This window comes from Chiloscyllium plagiosum, unplaced genomic scaffold (assembly GCF_037043375.1).
Source record: "Chiloscyllium plagiosum isolate Xiang-an unplaced genomic scaffold, Cpla_swu_hap1 HiC_scaffold_44, whole genome shotgun sequence".
In the NCBI taxonomy this organism is placed as follows: Eukaryota; Metazoa; Chordata; class Chondrichthyes; order Orectolobiformes; family Hemiscylliidae; genus Chiloscyllium; species Chiloscyllium plagiosum.
This window is the reverse complement of record NW_028270182.1, coordinates 9,025,490-9,051,597: the sequence shown is the minus strand read 5'-3', so window position 1 is coordinate 9,051,597 and position 26,108 is coordinate 9,025,490. Positions and strand designations below refer to the sequence as shown.

At 51.2% G+C, this 26,108-nt stretch overlaps 1 protein-coding gene across 3 annotated transcripts in view; it reads left to right on the top strand.

Annotated features, from left to right (window-relative positions):
- Window positions 1-6,380: 6,380 nt before the first annotated feature.
- Window positions 6,381-26,108, top strand: part of LOC122544333 (baculoviral IAP repeat-containing protein 1-like) — a 30,518-nt gene continuing 10,790 nt past the window's right edge. Inside the window, exons 1-10 of one of the 3 annotated variants that reach the window (XM_043683512.2) lie at window positions 6,381-6,804; window positions 8,188-8,782; window positions 9,647-9,746; window positions 10,413-10,494; window positions 11,197-11,275; window positions 13,179-13,307; window positions 13,789-13,888; window positions 15,163-15,244; window positions 17,649-17,688; window positions 21,279-23,363. In XM_043683512.2, coding sequence (XP_043539447.2) covers window positions 8,191-8,782; window positions 9,647-9,746; window positions 10,413-10,494; window positions 11,197-11,275; window positions 13,179-13,307; window positions 13,789-13,888; window positions 15,163-15,244; window positions 17,649-17,688; window positions 21,279-23,363 — 3,289 coding nt within the window. In that variant the 5' untranslated portion in view covers window positions 6,381-6,804; window positions 8,188-8,190. Of the gene's footprint in view, window positions 6,842-8,187; window positions 8,783-9,646; window positions 9,747-10,412; window positions 10,495-11,196; window positions 11,276-13,178; window positions 13,308-13,788; window positions 13,889-15,162; window positions 15,245-17,648; window positions 17,689-21,278; window positions 23,364-26,108 lie in introns of those variants that run through there. The other 2 variants (XM_043683511.2, XM_087982936.1) reach the window with 2 other exon arrangements.

Genomic DNA, 26,108 nt, shown 5'->3' with positions numbered 1-26,108 from the left:
TGGGGTCATGGTCAAGGGGGCGGTAGGAAGAGGTGATAGACCCCCAAATCGTCAGAGGGAAATTGAGAAACAAACTTGTAAGCAGATCTCAGCTATCTGTAAGAATAATAGGGTGGTTATGGTAGGGGATTTTAACTTTCCAAACATAGACTGAGACTGCCATAGTGTTAAAGGTTTAGATGGAGAGGAATTTGCAAAGTGTGTACAAGAAAATTTTCTGATTCAATATGTGGATGTACCTACTAGAGAAGGTGCAAAACCTAACCTTCTCTTGGGAAATAAGGCAGGGTAGGTGACTGAGGTGTCAGTGCGGGAGCACTTTGGGGCGAGCGACCATAATTCTATTAGATTTTAAATAGTGATGGAAAAGGATAGACCAGATATAAAAGTTGAAGTTCTAAATTGGAGAAAGGCCAATTTTGACGGTATTAGGCAAGAACTTTCGAAAGCTGATTGGAGGCAGATGTTCGCAGGTAAAGGGACGGCTGAAAAATGGGAAGCATTCAGAAATGAAAATCCAGAGAAAGTATATTCCTGTTTGGGTGAAAGGAAAGGCTGGTAGGTATCGGGAATGCTGGATGATGAAAAAAATTGAGGGTTTAGTTAAGAAAAAGAAGAAAGCATATGTTAGGTATAGACAGGATAGATCGAGTGAATCTTTAGAAAGAGTATAAAGGAAGTATGGGTATACTTAAGAGGGAAATCAGGAGGGCAAAAAGGGACATGAGATAGCTTTGGCAAATAGAATTAAGGCAAATCCAAACGGTTTTTACAAATACATTAAGGACAAAAAGGTAACGAGGGAGAGAATAGGACCCCTCAAAGATCAGCAAGGTGGCCTTTGTGTGGAGCCACAGAAAATGGGGGAGATACTAAACGAGTATTTTGCATCAGTATTTATTGTAGAAAAGAATATGGAAGATGTAGACTGTAGGGAAATAGATGGTGATATCTTGCAAAATGTCCAGATTACAGAGGAGGAAGTGCTGGATGTCTTGAAACGGGTAAAGGTGGATAAATCCCCGTGACCTGATCAGGTGTACCCTTGAACTCTGTGGGAAGCTAGAGAAGTGATTGCTGGGCCTCTTGCTGAGATATTTGCATCATCGATAGTCACAGGTGAGGTGCCAAAAGACTGGAGGTTGGCTAGCATTGTGCCACTGTTTAAGAAGGGTGGTAAGGACAAGCCAGGGAACTATTGATCAGTGAGCCTGATGTCAGTGGTGGGCAAGTTGTTGGAGGGAATCCTGAGGGACAGGATGTACATGTATTTGGAAAGACAAGGACGGATTTGGGATAGTCAACATGGCTTTGTGCATGGGAAATCATGTCTCACAAACTTGATTGAGTTGTTTGAAAAAGTAACAAAGAGTATTGATGAGGGCAGAGCAGTAGATGTGATCTATACGGACTTCATTAAGGCATTTGACAAGGTTCCCCATGGGAGACTGATTAGCAAGATTAGATCTCATGGAAGACAGGGAGAAGTAACCATTTGGATACAGAACTGGCTCAGAGGTAGAAAACAGAGGGTGATGGTGGAGGGTTGTTTTTCACACTGGAGGCCTGTGAACAGTGGAGTGCCACAAGGATCGGTGCTGGTCCTCTACTTTTTGTCATTTACATAAATGATTTGGATGTGAGCATAAGAGGTACAGTTAGTAAGTTTGCAGATGACACCAAAATTGGAGGTGTAGTGGACAGCGAAGAGGGTGACCTCAGATTACAACAGGATCTGGACCAGATGGGCCAATGGGCTGAGAAGTGGCAGATGGAGTTTAATTTAGATAAATGTGAGGTGCTGCATTTTGGGAAAGCAAATCAGGGTAGGACTTATCTACTTAATGGTAAGGTCCTAGGGAGTGTTGCTGAACAAAGAGACATTGGAGTGCAGGTTCATAGCTCCTTGAAAGTGAAGTCGCAGGTAGTTAGGACAGTGAAGAAGGTGTTTGGTCTGCTTTCTTTTATTGGTCAGAGTATTGAGTACAGGAGTTGGGAAGTCATGTTGTAGTTATACAGGACATTGGTTAAGCCACTGTTGGAAAATTGCGTGCAATTCTGGTCTCCTTCCTTTTAGAAAGATGTTGTGAAACTTGAAAGGGTTCAGAAAAGATTTACAAGAATGTTGCCAGGGTTGGAGGATTTGAGCTGTAGGGACAGGCTGGGGCTGTTTTCCCCAGAGCGCGGATGCTGAGGGGTGATCTTATAGAGGTTTACAAAATTATGAGGGGCATGGACAGGGTAAATAGACAAAGTCTTTTCCCTGGGGCTGGTGCAACTTTTTTTACCTACAGGATGGTACGTGTATGGAATGAGCTGCCAGATGAAGTGGTGGAGGCTGGCACAATTGCAACATTTAAGTGGTATTTGGATGGGTATATGAATAGGAAGGGTTTGGAGGGATATGGGCCGGGTGCTGGCAGGTGGGACTAGATTGGGTTGGGATATCTAGTTGCCATGGACAGGTTGGACAGAAGGGTCTGTTTCCATGCTGTACATCTCTTTGACTAGAAAGACATTTTTCAAATAGAAACTGCAGGTTAAGCTGCTGCAGGTATTTGTGGTTTGTCAGTGCAGTGTGTTTGATTGGAGCAGTGCCTTCACAAGAAAGGGCTGTGTTTGGGCAAGTTCACAGGCTGTAACAAACTGAGATCTGGTCAATCATTTTTTATTCAGAGAAAAGTTAATGTTCGGTTTGGGATTTGTACCCAGGCTCCCAGACAGGAGCAGCAGAGAGTCAGATATCTGAAAGTTCACAGAGAGTGGACTCCTGGAGGGCACATGTGGATACCTGACCTTACAAGGGGACCTTACAACCCAGGTTGGTGATAGTTCATGGGATGGGGCGTCACCTGGCGAGGCCAGAGGGTGTTACCCATCCCTAATTTTCCCTTGAACTGAGTGGCTTGCTGGTGCTTTTTCAGTGCAGAGTTGATGACAAGGAACCCAGCATGGGAGTGAAGGTTTGTAAGATCCGGTGCCATCTCATTGGATGGCGCTGCAGTGTCGATGGGCTGAATGGTCCACTTCTCTTGTATCTTACTCCTAGAGTTACACACAAGCCAGACTTTATAACAATAGCAAACTTCACTTCCCTCTGAGTGTGCCTGGTGCAGTTTTACAGTGAGTAATAACTGTTGCCACAGTCACCGTTACCAATCCCAGCTTTCAAGTCCAGGTTTATTCATTGTCTTAAAATCCCATTTTGAGTGCAATGATGGGATTTGAACCAATGCCTTACATTATCAGTCTGGTCCCACTGGATGAGCCAGCTGGGATATTACCATCCCAGCACTTTGTGCCCATTGGGGCAACATAGGAATTGAGATGTAATTGTCATAGAGTCATAGAGTCAAAGGACACAGAAACAGACCCCTCAGTCCAACCAGTCCATGTCGAACATTATCCCAAACTAAATTAGTCCCACCTGCCTGCTCCTGACCCATATCCCTCCAAACCTTTCCAGTTTATGCTCTTATCCAAATGTCTTTTAAATATTGTAACTGTGCCTGCATCCACCTCTTCCTCAGGAAATTCATTCCACGTGTGAACCATCCTCTGTGTAAAAAAGTTTGCCCCTCATGTCTTTTTAAAATCTCTGCTCTCACATTCTGCCCCCAGTCTTGAAATCCCCCACCTTAGGGAAAAGACACCAACCACTATCCTTATCTAGACCCCTCATGAGATTTTAAACCTTGATAGGGTCACCTCTCAATCTCCAGTGAAAAAGGTTCCAGCCTTTCTTTATAACTCAAACCTTCCATCCTGATAAATCTCTGCTGAACCCTCTCCAGCTTAATAACATCATTCCTTTCACTTGGTACTACAACTGGGCGCTGTATTCCAGAAAATGTCATGATTTGGAGATGCCAGTGTTGAACTGGGGTATACAAAGTTAAAAATCATACAACACCAGGTTATAGTCCAACAGGTTTATTTGGAGGCTTGAGCTTTTGGAGCGCCTTTTCTTCATCAAACCTATTGATCTATAACCTGGTGTTGTGTGAGTTTTAATCTTACTCCAGAAGAAGCCTCACCAATGTCCTGTACAATCTCAACCTGACTTCTCAACACCCATGTTGAGAGTGTGGTGCTGGAAAAGCACAGCAGGTCAGGCAGCAGGAGACTCGATATTTTGGACTAAGGGCTTATGCACGAAACATCGATTCTCTTGTTCCTCGGATGCTGCCTGACCTGCTGTGCTTTTCCAGCACCACATTGTCAACTCAGATCTCCAGCATCTGCAGTCCTCACTTTCTCCTTCTCAACACCTATACTCAAAGGACTGAGCAATGAAGGCAACCGGGCTAAATGCCTTTTTCACCACCCTGTCTACATGGGACGTAAGCTTCAAGAAGTTATGTACTTGAACCCCTAGGTCCCTCTGTTCTACAGCATCACTATAAGTTGGTGTATAAGTTTCACGGCAGAGTCCAATAATTCATTAGCTCTCAGGTCATCAATTTCTCGTCAGCTTACCAAGTCGTCCTGATTTCATGCATTCACTGAAGGTGCTGGATTCTGGGTGATCCTCACTTCTCCAGGCTCTTTGTGGAATTGAGGTCCTGCATTCCTGAGCCCATTGTCATTCACTATCCCTGAATTCACTCCCTCTCCTCAGTCTCTTTCCTTAAAGTGTGGAGCCCAACTCTGGGACCCAGGCATCCAGCCAGGCTCTTAATTACAGGAATTCTCTGAGTTTCTCAATCAGCTCTTTCCCGATTAATGACCATAAGATGTAGGAGTAGGCCATTCAGCCCATCCAATCTGCTCTGCCCCGCAATGGCTGATCTGATCACCCTCAACTCCACTTTCTTGCTATTGTGGCCTAAGTTACCAGAAGCTAACTTTAACTTATTAAACGATCTCAAGGACACTGAAACAACTATTTTCAACTTTATTGCATGGAGCAACCCCGTCAAATTAGGAAGTGAAACTGCATCAACCAATTCTCAGGGTTCGTTCCCCGATTGAGGATTTAAAGTTCAGATGAGACTGCAAAAAGCAGAATAGGTTTCCTTAAACAGGTTGGAAGTTTGCAATGAATAGGTCCTGAAGCATCCAGAATTGCCCCAAACCTTTGATCATTTTAGAGCGTTTCTGTAACAATATTCTGTGCTAGCAAGGCTTATTTTAATCTGATCGTCATCGCAACTGGATCATAAAAGGTTATTAAAATGGCTGCCCTGGGCATGAGCCAGGCATTTCACTGAACTCACATGATTTCCTGTCAATGTACGCAATCCCCCCTTTCTCCTCTCTCTCTCTCCTTCAGTTACTCTCTCCCCCTCCTCCCTCTCTGTACCTTCTCCCTAACCCCTCCCTCCCCCTCACTTCATTTTCACCGTGCACCTCCACTTTCCTCTTTCCCCTCCCCATTCCCTGCTCCTCTCCCCCTTTGTACCCCCTTCCCATCTCCTCCATACCCCTGTCCACCCCACCACTTCCCCCTCCCCCCACTCTGTACCCCTCCCCCTCCACTTCCCCCTCCCCAATCACTCCCCCCGCTCTCCCCTCTCCTCCATACCCCCTTTCCTCCCACTTTCTCCCTTTCCTCCCCCTTCCACCATCCCACCCCCTTCCCCTCTCAACCCCTCCCTCTCTCACTTCCCTCTCCTCTTTGCCTCCTGATGCCCCCTCCCCCTCTTGCCCCTCCCTGCTCGCCATTTCCCTCCCCTTCCACTTCTCCCTGCCCCCTACACCCTGCCACCCCCTTCCCATCCCTCTTCCCTGTCCACCTCCCCCCGCCTCTTACCCCACCTTACGCCTTCCCCTCCCACACCCCTTCCATCCTCTTCCCTTCTCCCTTCCCACTATTCCCTCACTTTCCGCCTCTGCTCTCCCCCTTTTCTACCACCCTCTCCCCTCACACCCTCCCCTCGGCTCCCCTTCCCTCTTCCCGCTCCTCCCATAGCTACACCACCTTCCACCCTTCTCTCTTCCCCCTTACCTTCTTCCTTCTCTCCCTCCTCCCATTTTGCCCTCACCCTCTTCCCCCACATCCCCCTCACCTTCTTCCCCCAATTTCCCTCACCCCTTCTCCTCCCCATCTTCCTCTCCCTCTGCCCTACTCTTCAATCCCCCTCTCCCCCCCCACTCTCACCCATCCCTCCCCATTTCCCCCATCGCCTCCCTCACCCCTCCCCATGCCCTTCCCCTCACCCCTACTCCCTCTCCTCTCCCACTACCCGCTCGCCTCTCCTACTTCTCCCCTCACACTAACCCACTCCACCCCCACCCTCCCCATCTCCCCCTCCGTCTTCTCCCTCCTTTACCCCCTCCCCCTGCACACTACCCATTTCCTCTCCCTTGCCCTCTCCCCAATCCCCACTAACCTCCCCTTTCCATCCACTACCCTCTTCCTATTCTCCCCAAACATCCTCTCCTTCCCTCTCTTTCCCTTCTTCCCATTTCCCTTCTCCCCTCCCCTTCCTCGTCTCTCTCCACTCCCGTCACTCTGTCTCTACCACCTTCCCGTTTCTCTCTCTCTTTCACTGTCTCCACACACAGACACATTGTTGATGTGTGTGTGTGTTCCGCAATTCACACAGGAAGTTGTGCAACAAGAAGTGGGCCGGTCGGACGGTAAGTGATAGAAATCATCTGAACTCTGATGAAGCAAGATCCGGTCCTGGTCGCTCGGAGAAAGGCCAAAACACATTGCCCGTCAATATTCATAGCTGGCTCTGGGAGGTCGACCGCAGGGAGAGATCACCCCTTTGAGCAGAAGGACGGGAGGAACTCACTGAGAAGCTGAAGGACCGTGCACCGACAGAGAGTGAACCGATCTGGGACCCCACTGAGGCAAGGGATCAGCACATTGGTTGGGTTTGACATTAAGGTAATGTCATTCATCTCTCTCCCTGACGCGCTAGAGTGAATGTGGGGTTGGGGAGGGGTGGAAGGGGTCAACAATAGAGATAGCCATTCGCCCCCTCCCTCCCCCCAACTACCTCTTTGGCTCAAGTCGAGAACCATAGACCACTCTTGCCCAAGTGGACAGGAAGGGGCACAGGGGCTGAAAGTTAGGGTCAGTAGATGTGAGGCTGGAAGAGCACAGCAGGTTAGACAGCATCCAAGGAACAGGAAGATCAACCGTCCGAAAGCCTTCATCAGGGCTGGGGAGGGGGAGCCCAGAAGTCTATAGAAGGAGGGGATTTGTTCTGGGAGTAAGGTAGATGGGATGATGGTAGATGGAAGCAGTGGGAAAGGTGGACAGCTGAGCAGGATAGGATAGGTCAGGTCAGGGAGGCAAGGAAGAGGGGGAAGGCTAGACATGGAATTAGGCTGCAGGGGGAGGGTGGGGGAATTCTGAAGCTGCTGAAGTCAATGCTGAGGCCACTGAGCTTATGCCCGAAACGGTGGTCCCCCTGCTCCTTAGAAGCTGCCTGACCAGCTGTGCTTTTTCCAGCGTCAGAGTCCTTGCTCAGCAGACTGTGGGATGGACAGGGCACCGGAGAGGGAGAAGAGGGGGAATTAAAGCAGATGGCAACCAGAAGGTCAGGTTGGTTGGTGCAGAGTGCAGATGCTCAGCGGGTCTGCCTTTGGTCTCCACCCGATACAGGACGAAGGGGACTCTCAATCCTTATTGTCGTTGTGGGCAGAGGGGGTAGGAGGGTTTGGGGCAAGAGTGCAGGAGATCTGAGGATGAGGCCATCCTCAATTACTGAGGAAGGGAAACTGTGGTCCCTAAAGTAGGATGATGTCTGGGATGTCCTGGAGTGGAATGCCTCATCCAGATGGGGCAGAGGAATTAGGAATATGGGCTCCCATTTTGCAGGCAGGTGGGTGAAAGGAGGTGGAGTCAAGATAGTTGTGGGGCAGGTTCAGAGGGATATGGACCAAACGCTGCCAACTGGGACTAGATTGATTGAGGATATTTGACCGAGTTGGACTGAAGGGTCAGTATCCGGGCTGTAGGACTCTATGAGAGGGGAAGGGGACAGATGAACAAATGAAGGATGATGCAAGAGGAGACATTACCACCCAGCAAGTGGTTAGGGTCTTGATGGGCAATTAGGTGGGGGGTGTGGAGCAGGTTCAACTGAAGAGGGGACAATGGTTATTAGGGTAGGAGGGGTGTGCAGGGGGAAATGGAGGTTGGCACAGAGAGTTACGCAGCATGGTACTGTCGGGATGGGCTGAACGGCTAACTGAAAGCTAACCCGCTGATTGGTTGACATCTAGATCATGGCGACGCAAGAGCTGGCACCACCACCGGAAGGCGCAACGCAGGGCACCGCCACCCTCCACCGGCAGCTGGATCCTAATGAACTCCAGTCCATCATGCCCTTGATGAACTTCAACATGGCGGAGTTTGTGGCGCAGGTAGAGGAGGAAGACGCAGCCTTCTGTCGGCAGAGGGTGAGGGGCTACAATGCTCGGATGAGGAGCGAACTGAGGAGGCTGAAGAGCTTCGAGAGCTACCCGTCGTTCTCCACCTGGAGTCCCGAGGAGATGGCGGACGCGGGTTTCTACTACACGGGCACCAAGACCTACATGCAGTGTTTCTGCTGTGGGGGAGTCCTCTCCAGCACCAGCCTCACCAAGACCCCGTGGTCGGAACACAGGCAGTTCGAGCCCGACTGCGGCTTGGTCAAGGCACTGGACGTTGGTGATGTTCCCAAGTATGCCGTGCGGGTCCAGCCACCCGGCAAGATCCTGCAGAGCCAACGGCAGCAGCTAGTGGAGGAGAGGAGCCGGCTCGAGAGCTTCGGGAGCTGGCCTTTCTACGCTCCAACGGAGCCCGCTCTGTTGGCGGGAGCTGGGTTTTTCTACACAGGTGACCGCTGGTGGGATAGAAACATACGGGAATTGGCCGTTAGAATCACACGTCCCTCTCCGGTTGTATAGGCATCACTGGCTGGCCTGACATTGTCGGTCCCTAATTGCCCCTCGTGAAGCTGAGGGAGGGGGTTGGCGCAACACCTTCTTGAACCCAGATGAGTGACTCCATTGGGCCATTTCAGAGAGTGGCTGATTAGGGGCCAATTGCCGTGGTTCTCAGGGTCACATGTAGGCCCCAACCGGGCAAGGGGAAGTGACAGCCCGCTGCTATCGTTGCTGGACTGACCATCCAGAGACTGCGGTTATCTCTTGGGGACCCAGGTTTGATTCCCACCTTGGTGGGATTTGAATTTGATGTTAAAAATCTGGGATTAAAAACCAAAAGATGACCATGGGACCATTATTGGAAAGAACCCCTCATGCCCTTGAGGGAAAGAAACTACCATCCTTATCCGGTCTGGCCTACAGGTAACTCCAGACCCACAGCCCAATGTGGTTTACTCTAAACTGCCCTTCTCGGCAATAAATGTTGGACCTGCTGTTCAACAAATTAAAATTCCCTCGCCCTTTTTGGTGAATCAGTTGGGGTTTTTAATGTCACTCCAGCTCGGGACATCCCCAACCGCATTCTAGACTGAGGTGCTGACAGTGTCCCTCACCTATGGAGAAGGGGAGGAGGTGGGGAGGGCTAAGCATTTTGTAGTGGGAGCTTTTGGAGGAGGTTGCAGAGGGATGGGGAATCTCGGGATTGTGGGAGAGCTCAGGGAAGACAATCTGGGAGGGCCAGAGCGAGGGGTCAGCATGATATCGCTTTCAAGTGCCCAGGCCATGACTGCTCCTTATCTCCCCTCCCCGACAGGCAGCAAGGACCAAGTGCAGTGTTTCTCCTGTGATGGCAGCCTTGCCAACTGGGAGGAAGGGGACGACCCATGGCAGGAACACGCCAAGTGGTTCCCTCAGTAAGTGGACTCTTCCTTTCCTCTCGGATCCTCTGCGTCTTTCCGGAGCACACTTTTCCATTAGAGCGAGGCACTATCCCAATGGAGACCTGAGCGTCAGGCTCCTCGGCCCACAGGAAGAGGCGGTGCCCTCTCAAACCGCACCCGATGCCGGGCGCAGCAGATATTGGCCACAGATTTGGTGAACATCAGGCCAACAGCTTCATGCACTGCCCGGGCATGGGGTGTCAACACCGTGGGTCCCTTGGACATGAGGCAGTGAGGGTTCTGTGTGTTCCCTGGACACGGGACTGTGAGGGTTACGTGTTTCCTGAACACGGGAGAGCAACAGTTCTGTGTGTTTCCTGGACATGGGAGAGATAGGATTCTGTGTGTTCCCTGGACACGGGACTGTGAGGGTTACGTCTGTTCCCTGGACATGGGAGAGTGAGGGTTATGTGTGTTTCTTGGACATGGGAGAGTGAGGGTTGCATGTGCTCCCTGGACATGGGAGTGTGAGGATTCTGTGTGTTTGGTGGACACAGGAGAGGTAGCACAGTATGATTCCTGGACACAGGGAGTGTTCCTTCCCAGAGTGACAGCGATGTGGTGAAATCCCAGCTCGGGGATTGATTTCTAATTCTATGGCCTGATCCCACAGTCCAATGGCTCTGTTGTCTTTCCAAGGTGCGAGTATCTGCAGGGACAGAAATCCGAGGAAGAAAGGGACCAGTACTGCCGGAGCTACATCGGATTTCCTGGGGTCATGGTGAGAGTTTCACTGAAGCACAGACGAGGCCACTCAGCCCAATGGTGCCAGAGCTGGCCTCAGTAAATCCTGGGAGAGCTCCTCAGGTGAATTGGATGCCCCAATCTGTTTGAGATGGGACCCACAGAAGAGAGAAGGGTTCTCCTCCAGTCAGATGAGGCAAAAGTGACGAAGCGCTAGGTGGCGAGGAGTTACATTTCACTCCTGGAGTCTGACACAGATGTAGCGTGACAGGAGAGGCTTGGCTGCGCACGTGTGTGGCTAACTGTGAATCTCTCCTGTTCTCCCTGCTAGCATGCGCCAGATGACATCACAGGTTGGTGCCCTCCAACTAGTTGGGTGCACCATGGGTGCTCCGCACTCGGCATGGAGTGGAACTCCATCGCAGAGACACGCCCCCAGCTCAGAGGTGGGGGCACTACCCACAGTGGCCAGAACTGGACATCTGTTCGCCAGAGCCTTTTCAAGAGGTAGGGTGGGAGCTGAGACCATTCTGGGGAGCCCATCGATGCTGTCCCAGCCGGCAATCCCCAATTCCACAGAAGGAATCCCACCTTCTTCTATGGGACCCATTGGGTGTCTCCCCAGGTGCCAATCCTGACACAGATCCGACGGTTAAGGGTGGGGGGGGGAGGGTGCCCGAGAGCTAATGGGGCTCCCCTTCTCCCAGATTTCCTGAGGAGCTTCTTTCTGTTTCCGCAGGCTGCCCACTTTCTGAGCCTCCCGGCATTGGACGACCTTCCCCCATCGCCATTGACTCGCAGCGATGATCCGGTATCACGTGAGTTGGCTTCAAGTCCTTTGGGCAGGGGGATGGGGGAAGATGGTGGGGTGGGGGCCAGTCCACTCACCCTCCGCAACCCAGAGGAGGGGGTGTTCTTTTGAGAGTGGGGGGACATCGGCAGTGAAGGGAGCACCCTCACGACACTCTGAGATACTCATCCTCACGCCAACCAAATTTGGTCCCCTCATGGAATCACACTTCACAGAGGAGACCGTTTGGTCCATCCGACCTACCCAAGTCCCACTTTCCCGCACCCGCCTTGAATGTGATGACGCCTCTACAGGGAGAGACTGAATAGGATGGGGCTATTTTCCCCAGAATGCCAGAGGCTGAGGGGTGACCTTATACAGGTTTATAAAATCATGAGGGGTGTGGATAGGGTGAATAGACAAGGTCTAGAGGGTCATAGGCTTAGAGTGAGAGGAGAGGTTTAAAAGGGACCTGAGGGGCAACGTTTTCACATCGAGGGTGGTGCGAGTATTGAATGAGCTGCCAGAGGTAATGGTGGAGGCTGGGACAATTACAACATTTGAAAGGTATCCGGGTGGGTACATGAATAGTGAAGGTTTAGAGGGATATGGGTCAATGTCTATTCCACAAACACACCACCCTCTGTGTGAAAAAGTTGCCCCTTTGGTCCCTTTTAAATCTTTCCCCTCTCACCTTAAATCTTTTTCCCAGTAGTTTTGGACTCTGCTACCCTGGGGAAAAAGCCTTATCTATTTACCGTCTATCCCGTCATGATTTTATTAACATGACGAAAAGTCAATTGTTGGGAAAAATCCATCTGACTCGTTAATATCCTTTCGGGAAGGAAACTACCGTCTTTGTCTGGTCAGGGCCTACACGTGATTCCAAACCCACAGTAATGTGGTTGACTCTTAACTTTACTCAGGGCAATAAATCCTGTGAATGAGTTAAGAGTTGATGAGGAATTGTGCAAACACTGTCATGTTGCATGAGAGGGCCACCTTCAGGAGAACATTTGTATTTCACCCTTGAAATTTTAAGAAAACCTTATTTCGGAGGGAGATCTCAAGATGAAGGGGACATAGTTTAGGGTGAGAGAAAAACATTTTTAAAAAGACACGAGGGGCAACTTTTATATTCAGAAAGCTGTTCATGTGTGGAATGAACTGATGCAGGTACAGTTACAACTCTTCAAAGGTATTGAGGTAAGATGAATAAGAAAGGTTTAGCAGGATGTGGGTCAAGTGCAGGTAGGTGAGACTAGTTTAGTTTGGGATTGTGGTCAGTATGGATTGGTTGAACCAAAGGGTCTGCTTCCACACTGAATGGCTTTATCTGCTGTGGCAGGATTTGAACCTGCACCCACCTCCCCTCTGCCCGAACATCATCAGGGTCTTTGGAGTAACAATCCAGTGCTAATACCACAAAGCCATCAGTTCTCCCTGATCTTGAATGTTCCTGCTCTGAATCTGCTCTAACTCTGTTTTCATTTCATCTATAAAGACCTTGAAAACATCAGAGCAGAAATTAGGCCATTCAGCCCATCAGGTCTGCTCTGCCAATCAATCATGGCTGATAAGTTTCGCCACACCATTCTCCTGCTTTCTTCCTGATAAAGACCACAAAACTTTGGAGCAGAAATTAGGCCAACTCAGAGTGACACCTTTCCAACTTTCTGTAGGTTCCATAAACCGCTCACTGAGATATACAGAGTTACACTTGTCCATCCATTCCCCAGTGGAAACAACTCTGTGATCCTCACAGAGTCCCATCACCAGCTCGGGAAGGGCTCATTCTGAGGTACATTCCCCACACATCGTCGCACCATCATTGAGTCTGTCATCCAAAGGCCAAAGCTTGGACACTGTGATCTCAGCCCAGACCCTCCTTAGCTTATAACGGTTTTCCTCTCTTCTTCATGTGTGACTAGGGCCAGACCCAGGCTGGGGTTGGAATATTTTCGTGGCTGAGAGGACCCGGCTGGAGTCGTTCCACACCTGGCCATCATGGTGCAGCACCAGCCCAGCTGAGTTGGCAGAAGCTGGATTCTTCTACGAAGGTCAGAGGGATTCCAAGCTGGTGGGCATCATCACTGCTGGGAGCCACAAAGGATTGGTGGGGGTCAGGGAGTGGGGTGGGGGTGCAAGAGAGAAAGGTTTGCATTTCTGTAGAGCCTTCCGGGTAACTGGTCAGCGAACCTCGCTGCGCCCGGTTGAGATCAGCCATGCGATTGTGACCCGATCAGCCTTTGCTGTGGGATAAATGCCAGCCCAAGGTGGCAGTGTGGGCTGAAATCCCCGCCCCCTCCCACCATCCCTGGCTCTCCTTCCTCCCAGTATTCCTGAGTCTCTCCCCTGTCTCCCATGCAGCAGGAGGTCAGTGCCCTGATCTTGGCTGAAATTCATGGCACTGGCCAAGGAGGGGCTGCTGTGGGGTGAAGTAGGGCTGGCAGGGCAAAGTGGGCCAGATGAAGTGGGCACTTGCATCGTTTGTGCAGGGAACAGGACACCGTCTCATAGCTTCTCTCTTTGCATCTCCAGGTTTGGGGGACAGAATTCAGTGTTTCTGCTGCGGAGTTCATCTACACAAATGGGAGGAAGGGGATAACGCTTGGACGGAACACCAGAGACACTCGCCCCAGTAAGGAGAAACACGAAGCTGCGCTTGTTTAGGCCACCACACGTGCACATGCCCCACCACACGTGCACAGTCCCAGCTTTCAGACAGAGCAATCAGTTATAAACACCCACTCCAGAACCAGTGTCTTCCTGCTGGAAGTGGGATTAGTTTGAGGGGGGGCACTCAGGCCAAGGGGTCTTAGACTGTGCTGAAAGACCCTCAGCAATCTCAATTCAGATTTCACACGAAGGAAGGAATTTTTTTTAAGTGCAGCTGGTTAACTCTCTGAACGTTTTCTCAATCAAACTGCTCCAACATATAGAGTCATAGAGATGTACAGCATGGAAACAGACCCTTCGGTCCAATCCGTCGATGCCGCCCAGATATCCCAACCCAATCCATTCCCACCTGCCAGCACCCGGCCCATATCCCCTCCAAACCCTTCCTATTCATTTACCCATCCAAATGCCTTTTAAATGTTGCAATTGTACCAGCCTCCACCGCTTCCTCTGGCAACTCATTCCACACACATACACCATGGTGTCAGTTTTTTTTCTCTCTCTCTCCTGCACTGACCGCACCATGTGCTTCCTTTGTCTGTTCTTCTTACTTTTAAAACAGCTATTGTTTTGACTTTTTTTCCGCAAAGTTTCAAAACAATGCAATAGCATATAAAACAGTAATTGCTGCTCCTGGAATTCGAGGATATCATCTCCAACACCTAAAAGATCTCAAAAAAAGGATTAGCCGTTACAACCAAAACTTTTTTCCGTCCTCCATCTTGGATTACCCAGAATCCTCTCATGAAACACCTTTGGAGCTAGTGAGTCTTGAACCACTACCACTGTGCTACCAAAGTCCTGAGTAAATGCCCTGAATATTTTCTATTATTTTCCACTGGATTTTTCCTGTGTCTGCTTTTATCTTAAACAATTTTTCTAACCAACCTTTTAGTTGTTGGTTTTGAACAGGGCTTTTTAAGGGTGTGAAAGCATCGTAAAGTAAGACAGTCCTACTGCACAGAAACAGACCCTTCAGTCCATGGTGAACGTAATCCCAAATTAAACTAGTCCCCACCTGCCTGCTCCTGGCCCATATCCATCCAAACCTGTCACTTTTTGGAATTCTCTTCCTCGGACACCAATGCAGGATGGGTAATCCAATGTACCCGAGGCCTGAGATTCTGGTCCACAGAGCGCTCTATACAAAGGACGGCTTCTTTCCAGTTCTCCCTCTCAAGTTGTTGACGAAAGCAAGAGATTCCAGCTCAAACCAATTCTGATTTTGCATTCCAGGTGCCCGTACCTTCAGGCGAGAAACAAGGACGGCGGAGATGTGGGTCGGGCACGGATTCAGGAATCATCCCCCAACATGCCGGTAAAGTGGACCAGTCCCTTTGCCCCCAGAAGGGGGCAGTGTCTTTCAGGGGCTTGTTGGCAGCTAGATGCTGACAGCACCCACGCCCCCCCCCCCCCCCCCCCCCCCCGCAAAGCCCACTCAACCACCAGTTCTTCCCCTTTGACCCTGACAAAAGCCGCCAGGGGCACGTGAGAGTGACCCAAAATGTTGATTTTCCTGCTCCTCAGATGCTGCCTGACCTGCTGTGCTTTTCCAGCACCCCTCTAATCTAGACTCTGGTTTCCAGCATCTGCAGTACTCACTTTTGCCCAGAGTGACCCTGACCGCAATCGATCTTTGCCAAGCATACTCCCGCCACATGCAAATGGTTAGCAAGGACGACATTTGTTGGCCATTAGTTGGGTGCCAATGTTGTTGACGAGGCTGGCTGGGTCAATGAGACTGGCCTTTTGGACTGCCTTATGTTGTTAACCTACTCAAGAGGGCCCTTAATTCAACACTGCACTGGGAGGAATCCCCCAAACCTCTTCCTCAGACAGTGTCAGCCCTGGTTCCATGTTGTAGTGTTGGGACAGGTCTTGTACTATCTAGGCCAAAGGTGGCACAGTGGTTGGTAATCCTGTCTCGTGGCACCAGGGACCCAGATTCGATCCCACCCTTGGGCAACTGTGTGGAGTTTGCGTGATCTTCCCGTACCCGTGCCTGTGTGGGTTTCCTCCCAGTACAAAGATGTGCAGACCCAAAGGGTGGATTGGCCATGCTATATTTCCCCACAATGTCAAAGATGTGCACACTAGGTTGGTTAGCCATGGGAAATGCAGGGCTACAGGGTTGGGGCTGAGGTGGTGGAATGCTGTTCAGAGGTGCGGTTTGAACTTGATGGGCCAAACGACATGCTTCCACCCTGTCGCTCTTCTATATCCGAACACCTTTTCCCGCAGTACCAATAATGGCCTAGGTACAATTCCAGAAAACCTAATACACACCCAAACTATTGAAGGGGTGGAGACAGAGCTAAGAGCGCTGGATGAGGTACAAGTTTGCTTAATGTTCTTAGCCTGACACATACAGAATGAGGAGCAGCTAGCATGATTAGATAACTTCTCACCGAGTGGTCCATGGATAGCATACCTCAGGAGTAGGTGGGACTTGAACCCAAACATTACCACTGGGCCACAAAAGCCCTCTGTTCACTCTCTATTTACTGGAGTTCAGAAATAGTCAGAGGGATTTCTCAAAGACAGGGTAAAGGCAGGAAGGATGTTCCCAATCACCGAGGAGTCTAGAACCAGGGGGGCACACTCTGAGGGAGACGGGGTAGGACTAAAATGGATAGAAATGTCTTCACACAGCGAGTGGGGAGCCTGTGGAATTCTCTATCACAGAACGTGGTTGAGACCAAAATATTGAATGTTTCCGAGAAGGATGTGGATGTAGTTATAGATTCAGATGTACAGCACAGAAACAGACCCTTCAGTCCAACCAGTCTACGATGACCAGATATCCTAAACTAATCCAGACTCATTTGCCAGCACTTGGCCTATATCCCTCTAAACCCTTCCTATCCATCTAATCATCCAGATGCCTTTTAAATGCTCTAATTATATCAGCCTCCATCACTTCCTCTGACAGCTCATTCCATACACCCTCTGCGTGAAAATGTTGCCCCTTACGTCCCCTTTAAATCTTTCCCCACTCATCCTAAACCTATGCCTTCTAGTTTTGGGTTCCCCACCACACGGGAAAAGACCCTGTCTATTCACCCTATCCACACCGCTCATGATTTTATAAACCTCTGTAGGTTCACCTCTCAGCCTCTGATGCTCCAGGGAAAACAGCCCCAGCCTATTCAGCCTCTCCCTACAGCTCAAACCCTCCAAATCCTGGCAGTGTCCTTGTGAATCTATTTCAAGTTTCACAACGTCCTTCCTATAGCAGGGAGACCAGAATTGAATGCAGTATTCCAAAAGCGGCCAAACCAATGTCGTGTCCAAAGCCCTGTACTCAGTGCACATCCCACCTCCGATATTCAATGCGTTATTCACTAGAATATCCAGCACAGCAACAGACTTGTTGGCCCTGACTCTGCGCGTGTGTCTGTGTCAGAAAGAAACCGTGAGAGAGAGACTCCCAGATCTAAAGAGACCAAAGGTTATGGGTGAGAAATTGAGAACATGGGACTGAGTTGGGTGATCAGTCCTTGATTATTCTGACTGGCAGAACAGGCCCAAGGGGCTGAATGGCGGAATAGGCTCGAGGGCTGAAAGGCCTACTGAAACTTACTATATCTTAATGCTCTCGAGTCAGATTTGTGCAGCTTGAAGGCATTTCTCACGGTGCTCCCCGGAGGATCTTAGCTTGTTGTACAATTGGGTCAGGACTCCTGGATCTCTGTGTGACGTAAATCTTGTCTCTTGAACAGGATGTGGAAACCCGAGAGAAGGAGGATCCCTTTGCTGGAGGTGAGTCTGTCACAACGAATTGATCCCCTACCGATCGCTGCTGATGTTCCCCAGAGATTCGCTTCCGTACAGCAACTAGTTAGATGGTGTGGTGTGTTAATGTCAGTGTCCAGTCTAATGTGCTTGAGATTTGGGTTCAAATCTCACCAGGACAGGTGGTGCAATTGGAACTCAATAAATGCTGGACTCAGAAGCTGACCTAATGGCAAACACTGTCTATTGTAATAAAATCCCTCTTGCCCATTCAGGAAGGAAATCTGCCATCCTTACCCGGTCTGGCCTAAATGTGACTCCAGACCCACGGCCAATTCAGTTGGCTCTCAACTGCTTTCTTAAATGGAGCAATTAGGGATGGACAATAGTGATGTCCACAGCTCATCAATAAATATCAATGCCCCTGCAGTGTCTCCACATCCTGTGGCAATGTAGGCTTCCACATCATTTCCTCTGCCCTGAAGCTATCTCTCCACGCTTCAGGCTCTCTGCCTTTATTCCTGATGAAGGGCTTTTGCCTGAAACGTCGATTTTGCCTGTCCTCGGATGCTGCCTGAACTGCTTAGCTCTTCCAGCACCACTGATCCAGAATCTGATTTCCAGCATCTGCAGTCATTGTTTTTACCTCTTCCACATCTCAAGGCAAGTTTGATGATTGCGTATCTTGGCCAAAGAGGGAAATCGATCACAGTCTGTCGCTCAAACTGAACAGAACCCGAATTATGGTCCAAAAGAGAAAGCAAAACTGAAGTCACGTGTAGGCCAGGCCAGGTCATGACAGTGGATTCCCATCCTGAGAAGGGATCCGGTTGGGTTTTTAATGACAATGGACCATTGTCACCATGGTCACTGTTGTCAAGAGTCGTCCCGAAGTGACCACCCTACAACTGGTCCAAGTAAAGGATTGCCACAGGCAATGAGAAGCGGCCATTCCTCCCCTCTCTGTTGCTGCTGTCCCCTGCTCCTCCTTCACAACCCCACTGAGAATTGTATAACCCCTGTCAGAAAGGAAACCCATAGAGAGAGAGGGAGAATGTGTGGACCCATTCTATTGCCCTGAACTCTACAATAACGCCAATACTCCAACCCCCTAATCCAAGTGAAGCAGACCCTCCCCATCCCAAGTTAATCCACACTGCCAACGTCCTGACAGCTTTAGAAGCCCGTTTTGGGCGATGGGATGCCCTCCGGTCGCAAACAGTGCTATCAAAATGCAGCTCTCTCCATGCTCCATGAGCAAGAGTCGGGCATTCCATAAGATGGTGGGCCGATCTGACTTTTAGCCCTAATAATCTTTCACCCCCTATTTACCTCCACCTTAAAAAACAAATCTAAAGCTTCAGCCTTTGCAGGAAGGAAATTGCGAAGACCCACAACCTTGTCAAAAGTAAAGATGGTTCCTTCATCTCTGTTTTAAATGGGTGGCTCTGAATGTTTGAACTCTGACCCCTCTAGATCTAGATTCTTCCAGAAGATGGACCATCCTTCCCACATCTGCCTGGTCAAGTCCCCTCAGAATCTTATAAGTTGAATTTAAGTCACCTCTGCTCCTCCACATCCGAGAGGATAGAGACCCCTGGCCTCTCTAGCCATTCCTTCATCAGGCTAACCACTTTTTTCAGGTAGCAAACCTTCTCTGACCCCTTCCAACACATTTACATCCCTCCCTGAATATGGGGGACCAGTGATGTACACAGTACTCCAGCTGTAATCTCACTGATGCTACATATCAGTGAGGCATTACCTCACTAATCTCTTGCGTTCACTCATCTTCCCAATAACACATAGAATTCGAAGGGTTTTCCCTGCTTATTTGTTGTCCCTGCATACTAACGTTCGGAGATTCCTGCACAGGGACACCCAGATCCCTCTGTTTCATCACTGTGTGTGTCAGGTTTCACCTGCTGTGTCGCTTCTCAGAGTCATACAGCACGGAAGCAACTCTTCGGTGCAACCAGTCCATGCCGAACATAATCCCAAACCAAACCAGTCCCATCTGCTTGCTCCTGGCCCATATCCCTCCAAACCTTTCCTATTCATGTACTTATACAAACATCTCTTCAATGTAACTGTGTCCGCATCCACCACTTTCTCAGGAAGTTAATTCTACACATGAACCATCCTCTGTTTAAAACATTGGCCCCTCAAGTCCTTTTCGAATCTTTCTCCTCTCACCATAAAACTATGCCCCCAAGTCTTGAAATCTCCCACTTTATCCATACCCGTCATGATTTTATAATAGCACCTCTCGAACCCCTCCATTCCAACGAGAAAAGTCCCAGCCTATCCGGCTTTTCTTTGATATTCAAACCTTCCGTACCCAGCATCATCCTGCTAAATCTCTCCTGTATCCTCTTCAGCTTAATAATATCCTTCCTATAACAGAGCGGCCAGAACTGGACACAGTACTGCAGAAGAGGCCTCACCAACATCTGTAAAACCTCAACATGACTCCTATACTCAAAGCATTCAGCAATGAATGCATCTGTGTGAAATGCCTTCTTAACCACCCTGTCTATATGTAGTGCAAACTTCAAAGAATTATGTACCTGAATCTCTTGGTCTCTCTGTACTACAACACCATCAAAAGCCTGAATTTTAAATACAGTCAGAGAGATGTACTGCACTGAAACAGACCCTTCGGTCCACCTCGTCCATACTGACCAGATATCCCAACCCAATCTAGTCCCACCTGCCAGCACCCGGCCCATATCCTTCCAAACCCTTCCTATTCATATACCCATCCAGATGCCTTTTAAAAGTAGCAATTGTACTAGCCACCACCACTTCCTCTGGCAGCTCATTCCATACACGTACCAGTCTCTGCGTGAAAAAGTTGCCCCTTCGGTTTCTTTTATATCTTTCCCCTGTCACCCTAAACCTATGCCCTCAAGTTCTGGAGTCCACCACCCCAGAGAAAAGACCGTGTCTATTTATCCTATCCATGCCCCTCATGATTTTATAAACCTCTATAAGGTCATTCCTCAGCCTCTGACGCTCCCAGGGAAAGCTGTCCATGCTTATTCAACCTCTCCCTATAGCTCAAATCCTCCAACCCTGGCAACGTCCTTAGAAGTCTTTCCTTTCTGAACCCTTTCATGATTAGATTCCTTACAGTGTGGAAACAGGCCTTTTGGCCCAACAAGTCCACACCGACCCTTCGAAGAGTAACCCACCCAGAATCATTCCCCTACATTTACTCCTGACTAACATACCTCACACTATGGGCAAATTTGCACAGCCATCTTCAGACTGTGGGAGGAAACCCACGCAGTCACAGGGAGAACGTGCAAACTCCACACAGACAGTCGCCCGAGGCAGGAATCGAACCTGGGTCCCTGGGTGCCGTGAGGCAGCAGTGCTAACCACTGAGACACCGTGCCGCCCTTCATTGTATCAGTCCTGCCAGTGTTTGTTTTGCTAAAATGCGAAACCTCACATTTATCCAGATTGAACTCCATGTGCCACTTCTCAGCCCATTGGCCCCCATTTGATCAAGGTCCCTCTGTAATCTTATCCACTCTTCTGCCACCTTCTTCTGACGAGGTGCCACCTTCCAAGGAGGTCCACTGACATGTCTTATTTTTTTTAAACAGGGATCCCGTCCAGTGAGGGGGACTGGGCCGAGACCATCAGGGGGATGAGGAGGCGTCTGCGGGAGCTGTACCTCTCCTCCGAATTCGCCACCGTCTCCTTCAACGGCTGCGTCTCCGTCGACCTCCGCCGCTGCTATGCGGAGCCGTGCCTGGCGCTGAGGGACCTGGCGGGCAGGGAGGTGCGCCGCCTGGTCCTGCCCGAGCTGCTGCGTGACCTCCGCCGGGTGACCCTGCTGGAGGGCGAGGCGGGCACGGGCAAGTCGGCCCTCCTCAGGCAGGTGGCGCTGCTCTGGGCGTCCGGCCGCTGCCCCCTGCTGTCCCGCTTCGCGCTGGTGCTGCACGTGCCGGGCGGCGGCGCGGGCCAGAGCGCGGGCGCCGCCCCCGGCAGGCGCTGCCTCGGCGCTCTGGCCGCCCGGCTGGGCGAGCGGCTGCTGGTCCTGCTGGACGACTCCGGCGAGGCCGGCCCCCCGCCCGTCGAAGAGGAGGAGCTGGTGCGCGCCAACCACCGGAGCGGCGGCGCCGCCGTCCTGCTGGCCCTGAGGACCGACAGGGCCGCCGGCGCGCGGCGCTTCGCCGACGCCGCGGTCTCCATCGTCGGATTCCCGCTCTACAGCAGCGCGCGCCTCCTGAAGGCCATGTTCGCCCACGACGTGCCGCGCCTGCGCAGGTTCGTCCAGGACATCGGCTATTCCGAGACGCTGAGGGGGGCCCTGAAGAGCCCGCTGTTTGCCCTGGCCCTCTGCCAGCACTGGGTGAGGGAGCCGCTGGACGCCGGCGTCAGCTGCGTCACCCTGTTTCGCGCCTTCCTGGACCACGCCGTCGGCCGGCGGGGCGGGGCCGAGCCGGCGAGGACCACCCTGGCGACCTGCGGGCGCCTGGCGCTGACCGGCTTCCTCGCCTGCCGCCGCGACTTCGCCGACGGCGACCTGCACCGGGCCGGAGTGGCCGCGGAGCCCGCGCTGGCTCTCGGCTTGCTCAGCAAGTTCACCGCCCAGCGGCTGAGCCCCGTCTACCGGTTCCCGCACGCCTCCTTCCAGGAGTACCTGGCAGGCACGCGGCTGGGCAGCCTGCTGGGGTCGGAGGTCGCGGCGGAGCGGGAGGAGGGGTCCTCCGCCCTGAGCCGGGTGCGCACCTTCCTCGAGCTCTTCACCCGCTACCGTTACCTCCTGGTGTACGCCGCGTGCCAGTGCGGCCAGGCCGCCTCGCTCATCGCCGCCCACGTCCTCGACATGGCCCGGAGGCCGTCGTCCTTCGACTGCGGCGCGGACACCAGCCTCGCCCTGGCGCAGCACCCCGATTTGGAGCCGTACCGCGACCTCTTCGTCCAGTGCTCCCAGATCATGGAGCCCGGGCAGCTGTCGGACGTGGCCACGGGCCCCCTGCTGGACTTCGTCCTGTTGCTGACCAAGGCGGAGACCCGGGCCTCCATCGCCCCGGTCCTGCGGGATTTCCTGAGCGGGAAATGCTTGACCATGTCCACGTCCAGCCACCTCCGGCAGAGCACGTTCGAGTTCCTCAGGGTGTACCCCGAGATGTTGACCGTCCTCGGCTCCCTGCGGGTCTCGGTCAGCGGGAGGAGGAAAGCGGCCGCGACCAGTTATTCCGAAATGGCGCAGGCCATGAGCCATTTTGGCGCGCCCAAGGTGGAGGAGGACTACGCGCCCGCCTTCCAGAGCCTGGAACAGGTGTTCCTCAGCAACCGGGAGAAGGAAGAGCAAATAAGCAGCTTCTCGGCCCTCGCCTGCCACAGCATCCCGGACTCTTTCGTGTCGACGCTGTCTTCGGTCACGGCTCTCCACAAGGCGCCGGCGCTCGAGCTCCACGTCCGTTCCGTCGACGCTTTCCGGCCCGGAGACTCGGAGCGTCTGCTGCGGCTGTGCTCCGTCTCCGACCGGGTCGAGCTCACCGTCTGGGAGGCTCGCGGAGTCCTGGGGCAGCTGGGAGACGCCGTCGAGCGGCGCGGCGAGAGCTTCAGGGCGCTGTGCCTGCACCGGACCGCGCTGAGCCACCGCGAGCAGGAGCTGGTCACCGCCATGAGCGGCCTGGAGGCGCTGGAGCTGAGCTTCGACGACGACCAAGCCCCGGGTATTGACCGATGGCGTTGTCGCAGCGCCAGGCGCTGCCCGTGTTTAACCGCCCCGCGCCGGACAGTCACCCAGCTGGGGACGTGCAGGGAAGGTGTCCAAACTGGTGGCTGTCAGCTTGTCCCTTCGGTAGTGGGACAGATGGATAAAATGTTTGAGAAGGCATATGGGATACTACAGATTAAGAACAGGGAGTTGCTGCTGGAACTGTATAGACTGTTGGTTAGGTCACACTGCTGGAGCATTGGAATCCACCTTATAAGAGGCATCTGCTAGCACTGGAGTGGGCGCAGAGGAGATTTACTAGGCCGTTGCCCAGTCTGGGGAAATTTACTCGAATGTTGCCCGGTATGGAGAGATTTACCAAGATGTTGCCTAGTCCTGGGAGATTTGACTTAGCAGGATGTTAGGCAAAAGTGAGGACTGCAGATGCGGGAAACCAGAGTTTAGATCAGAGTGGTGCTGGAAAAGCACAGCAGGTCAGGCAGCATCCGAGCAGCAGGAAAATCGAAAAAGCACAGCAGGTCAGACCTGATCTGATCTGAGCAGGATGTTGCACAATCTGGAGAGATTTACCAGGATGTTGCCTGTGATGGAATGTTTCAGTTATGAAGAGAGATTGGACAGACTGGGGTTGTTTCCCTTAGAGCAGAGGAGATTGCGAAGGGGCATGATTTAATGGATAAAACAATGATGAGGGGCATTGACAGGGTAGACAGGGAGGAACCTTTCCCCTTGTTGGGGGGAAATCAATGACCCAGGGAGGCATAGACTGAAGCTGAGGAACAGGAGGTTCAAAGGGGACATGGGGACAAGCTCTTCCTCACACGGAGGGGGATGGGAATCTGGAACCCACTGGCTGTGAGTGTGGGGGAGAGGCAGAAATCCCCATCATATTGAAGAAGCATTTAGATGTGCCCTTGCCAGGGCAAACATGCTGGAAAATAGGATTAGAGTAATTACGTAGTTGTTTCTGACTGGCACAGCCTTGATGGACTGAAGGGGCTTTTTCTCTGTTGTAGATCCCTATGACTCTATGCCAGGTTGAGGAGAAAGTGAGGACTGCAGATGCTGGAGTTGAGAGTGTGCGCGTTGCTGGATAGACACAGCAGATCATGCAGCATCTGAGGAAAATCGATGTTTTGGGCAAGATCACTTCATCCAGATGAAGGGCTCCTGCCTGAAATGTGATTTTCCTGCTCTTAGAATGCTGTATGATCTGCTGTGCTTTTCCAGCACCACACACTCTCAACTCTATGCCAGGTCTGCCAATCAATTGGAAATGTTTGGAAGTCCTTAGGTAGATTTAGCCAGTGATGCCATGGGAGAAATAGGTTAAATCTGGCATAGGAAGTCATGATCTGTCTCCATTTGACGACACATTAGCTAGTAGTTAGTCAAGTGCCAGTGCAGTAGGGGGCAAATATGTCTATGGCATGTGTTTGCCGATCGTAGAACTTGAGATCAGAGTCATCGAACAGGTGAGCTGGGGAGAATGGTCTCTGGACGTTTTGTCGAGGAAACAGTCACTGCTGTTAGGAAGCGGGTTCTTGAATTTGGGCTCAGTGGTTCAGGGGCAGTTGAGAGTGATGATTGATGAGGCAGCTAGGGAGATCCAGGGGCGTGTGGGAGTGTCAGCCTTTGCAAATTGGCCAGCAAGTTTGATGTTCAAGTATCCGAGGGCCCAGACACATCTTCCAGGTCAAGCAGCACTTTACCTACACTTCCCACAATCTAGTCGTAGAGATGTACAGCACAGAAACAGGCCATTTGGTCCAACTGTTGAGAGGAAAGTGATGGCCTAGTGGTATTCTCGCTGGACTGTTAATCCAGAGACCCAGGTAAGGCTGGGTTCAGATCCCACCATAGCAAATGGTGGAATTTGAATTCAACAAAAAAAAGGTCTGGAATTAAGAGTCTAATGATGACAGTTGACGACTGTTGGAAAAATCCATCTGGTTCACTACTGTCCTTCAGAGAAGGAAATTGCCATTCTTACCTGGTCTGGCCTACACATGACTCCAGACGATCAGCCAATGTGGTTGACACTTAACTGCCTCTGGGCCATTAGGGATTAATCTATTTGCATTTGGCCCATAATTTGTCTAAACCCTTCCCATTCAAATGCTCTTCAAATGTTGTCCATGTACCAGCCTCCTCCACTCCTGTGCAACTCATTCCATATACATCCCATTCACTGTCCAGGTCCTTTTAAATCTTTGTCCTCTAACCTTAAAACTATGCCCTCTAGTTTTGGACTTCCATCACCTTGGGGGGAAAGAGCTTGCCTATTCACCCTATACCCCCAATAAGGTAACCCTTCAGCCTCCAACGCTCCAGGGAAAGTAACCCCAGCCTATTCAGCTTCTCCCTGTAGCTCAAATCCTCCAGTCCTGGTAACATCCTTGTAAATCTTTTATGATCCCTTTCAAGTTTCACAACATCCTTCCTATAGCAGGGACTAGAATTGCCTGCAATATTCCAAAAGTGGCCTAACCAATTTCTGAAAAGCCGCAACATGATCTCCTATGCTCAATGCACGGACCGATAAAGGCAATCGTACCTAACGCCGCCTTCACTATCCTGTTTACCTGTGACTCCACTTTCAAGAAACTCTGAACCTTCACTCCAAGATCTCTTTGTTCAGCAACACTCCCCAGCACCTTCCCAACTATTTACCAACTACTACATTCGCTCCTCACAATGTGGCCTTCTCTAGAATGGGGAAATGAAGCGTAGGCTGGGT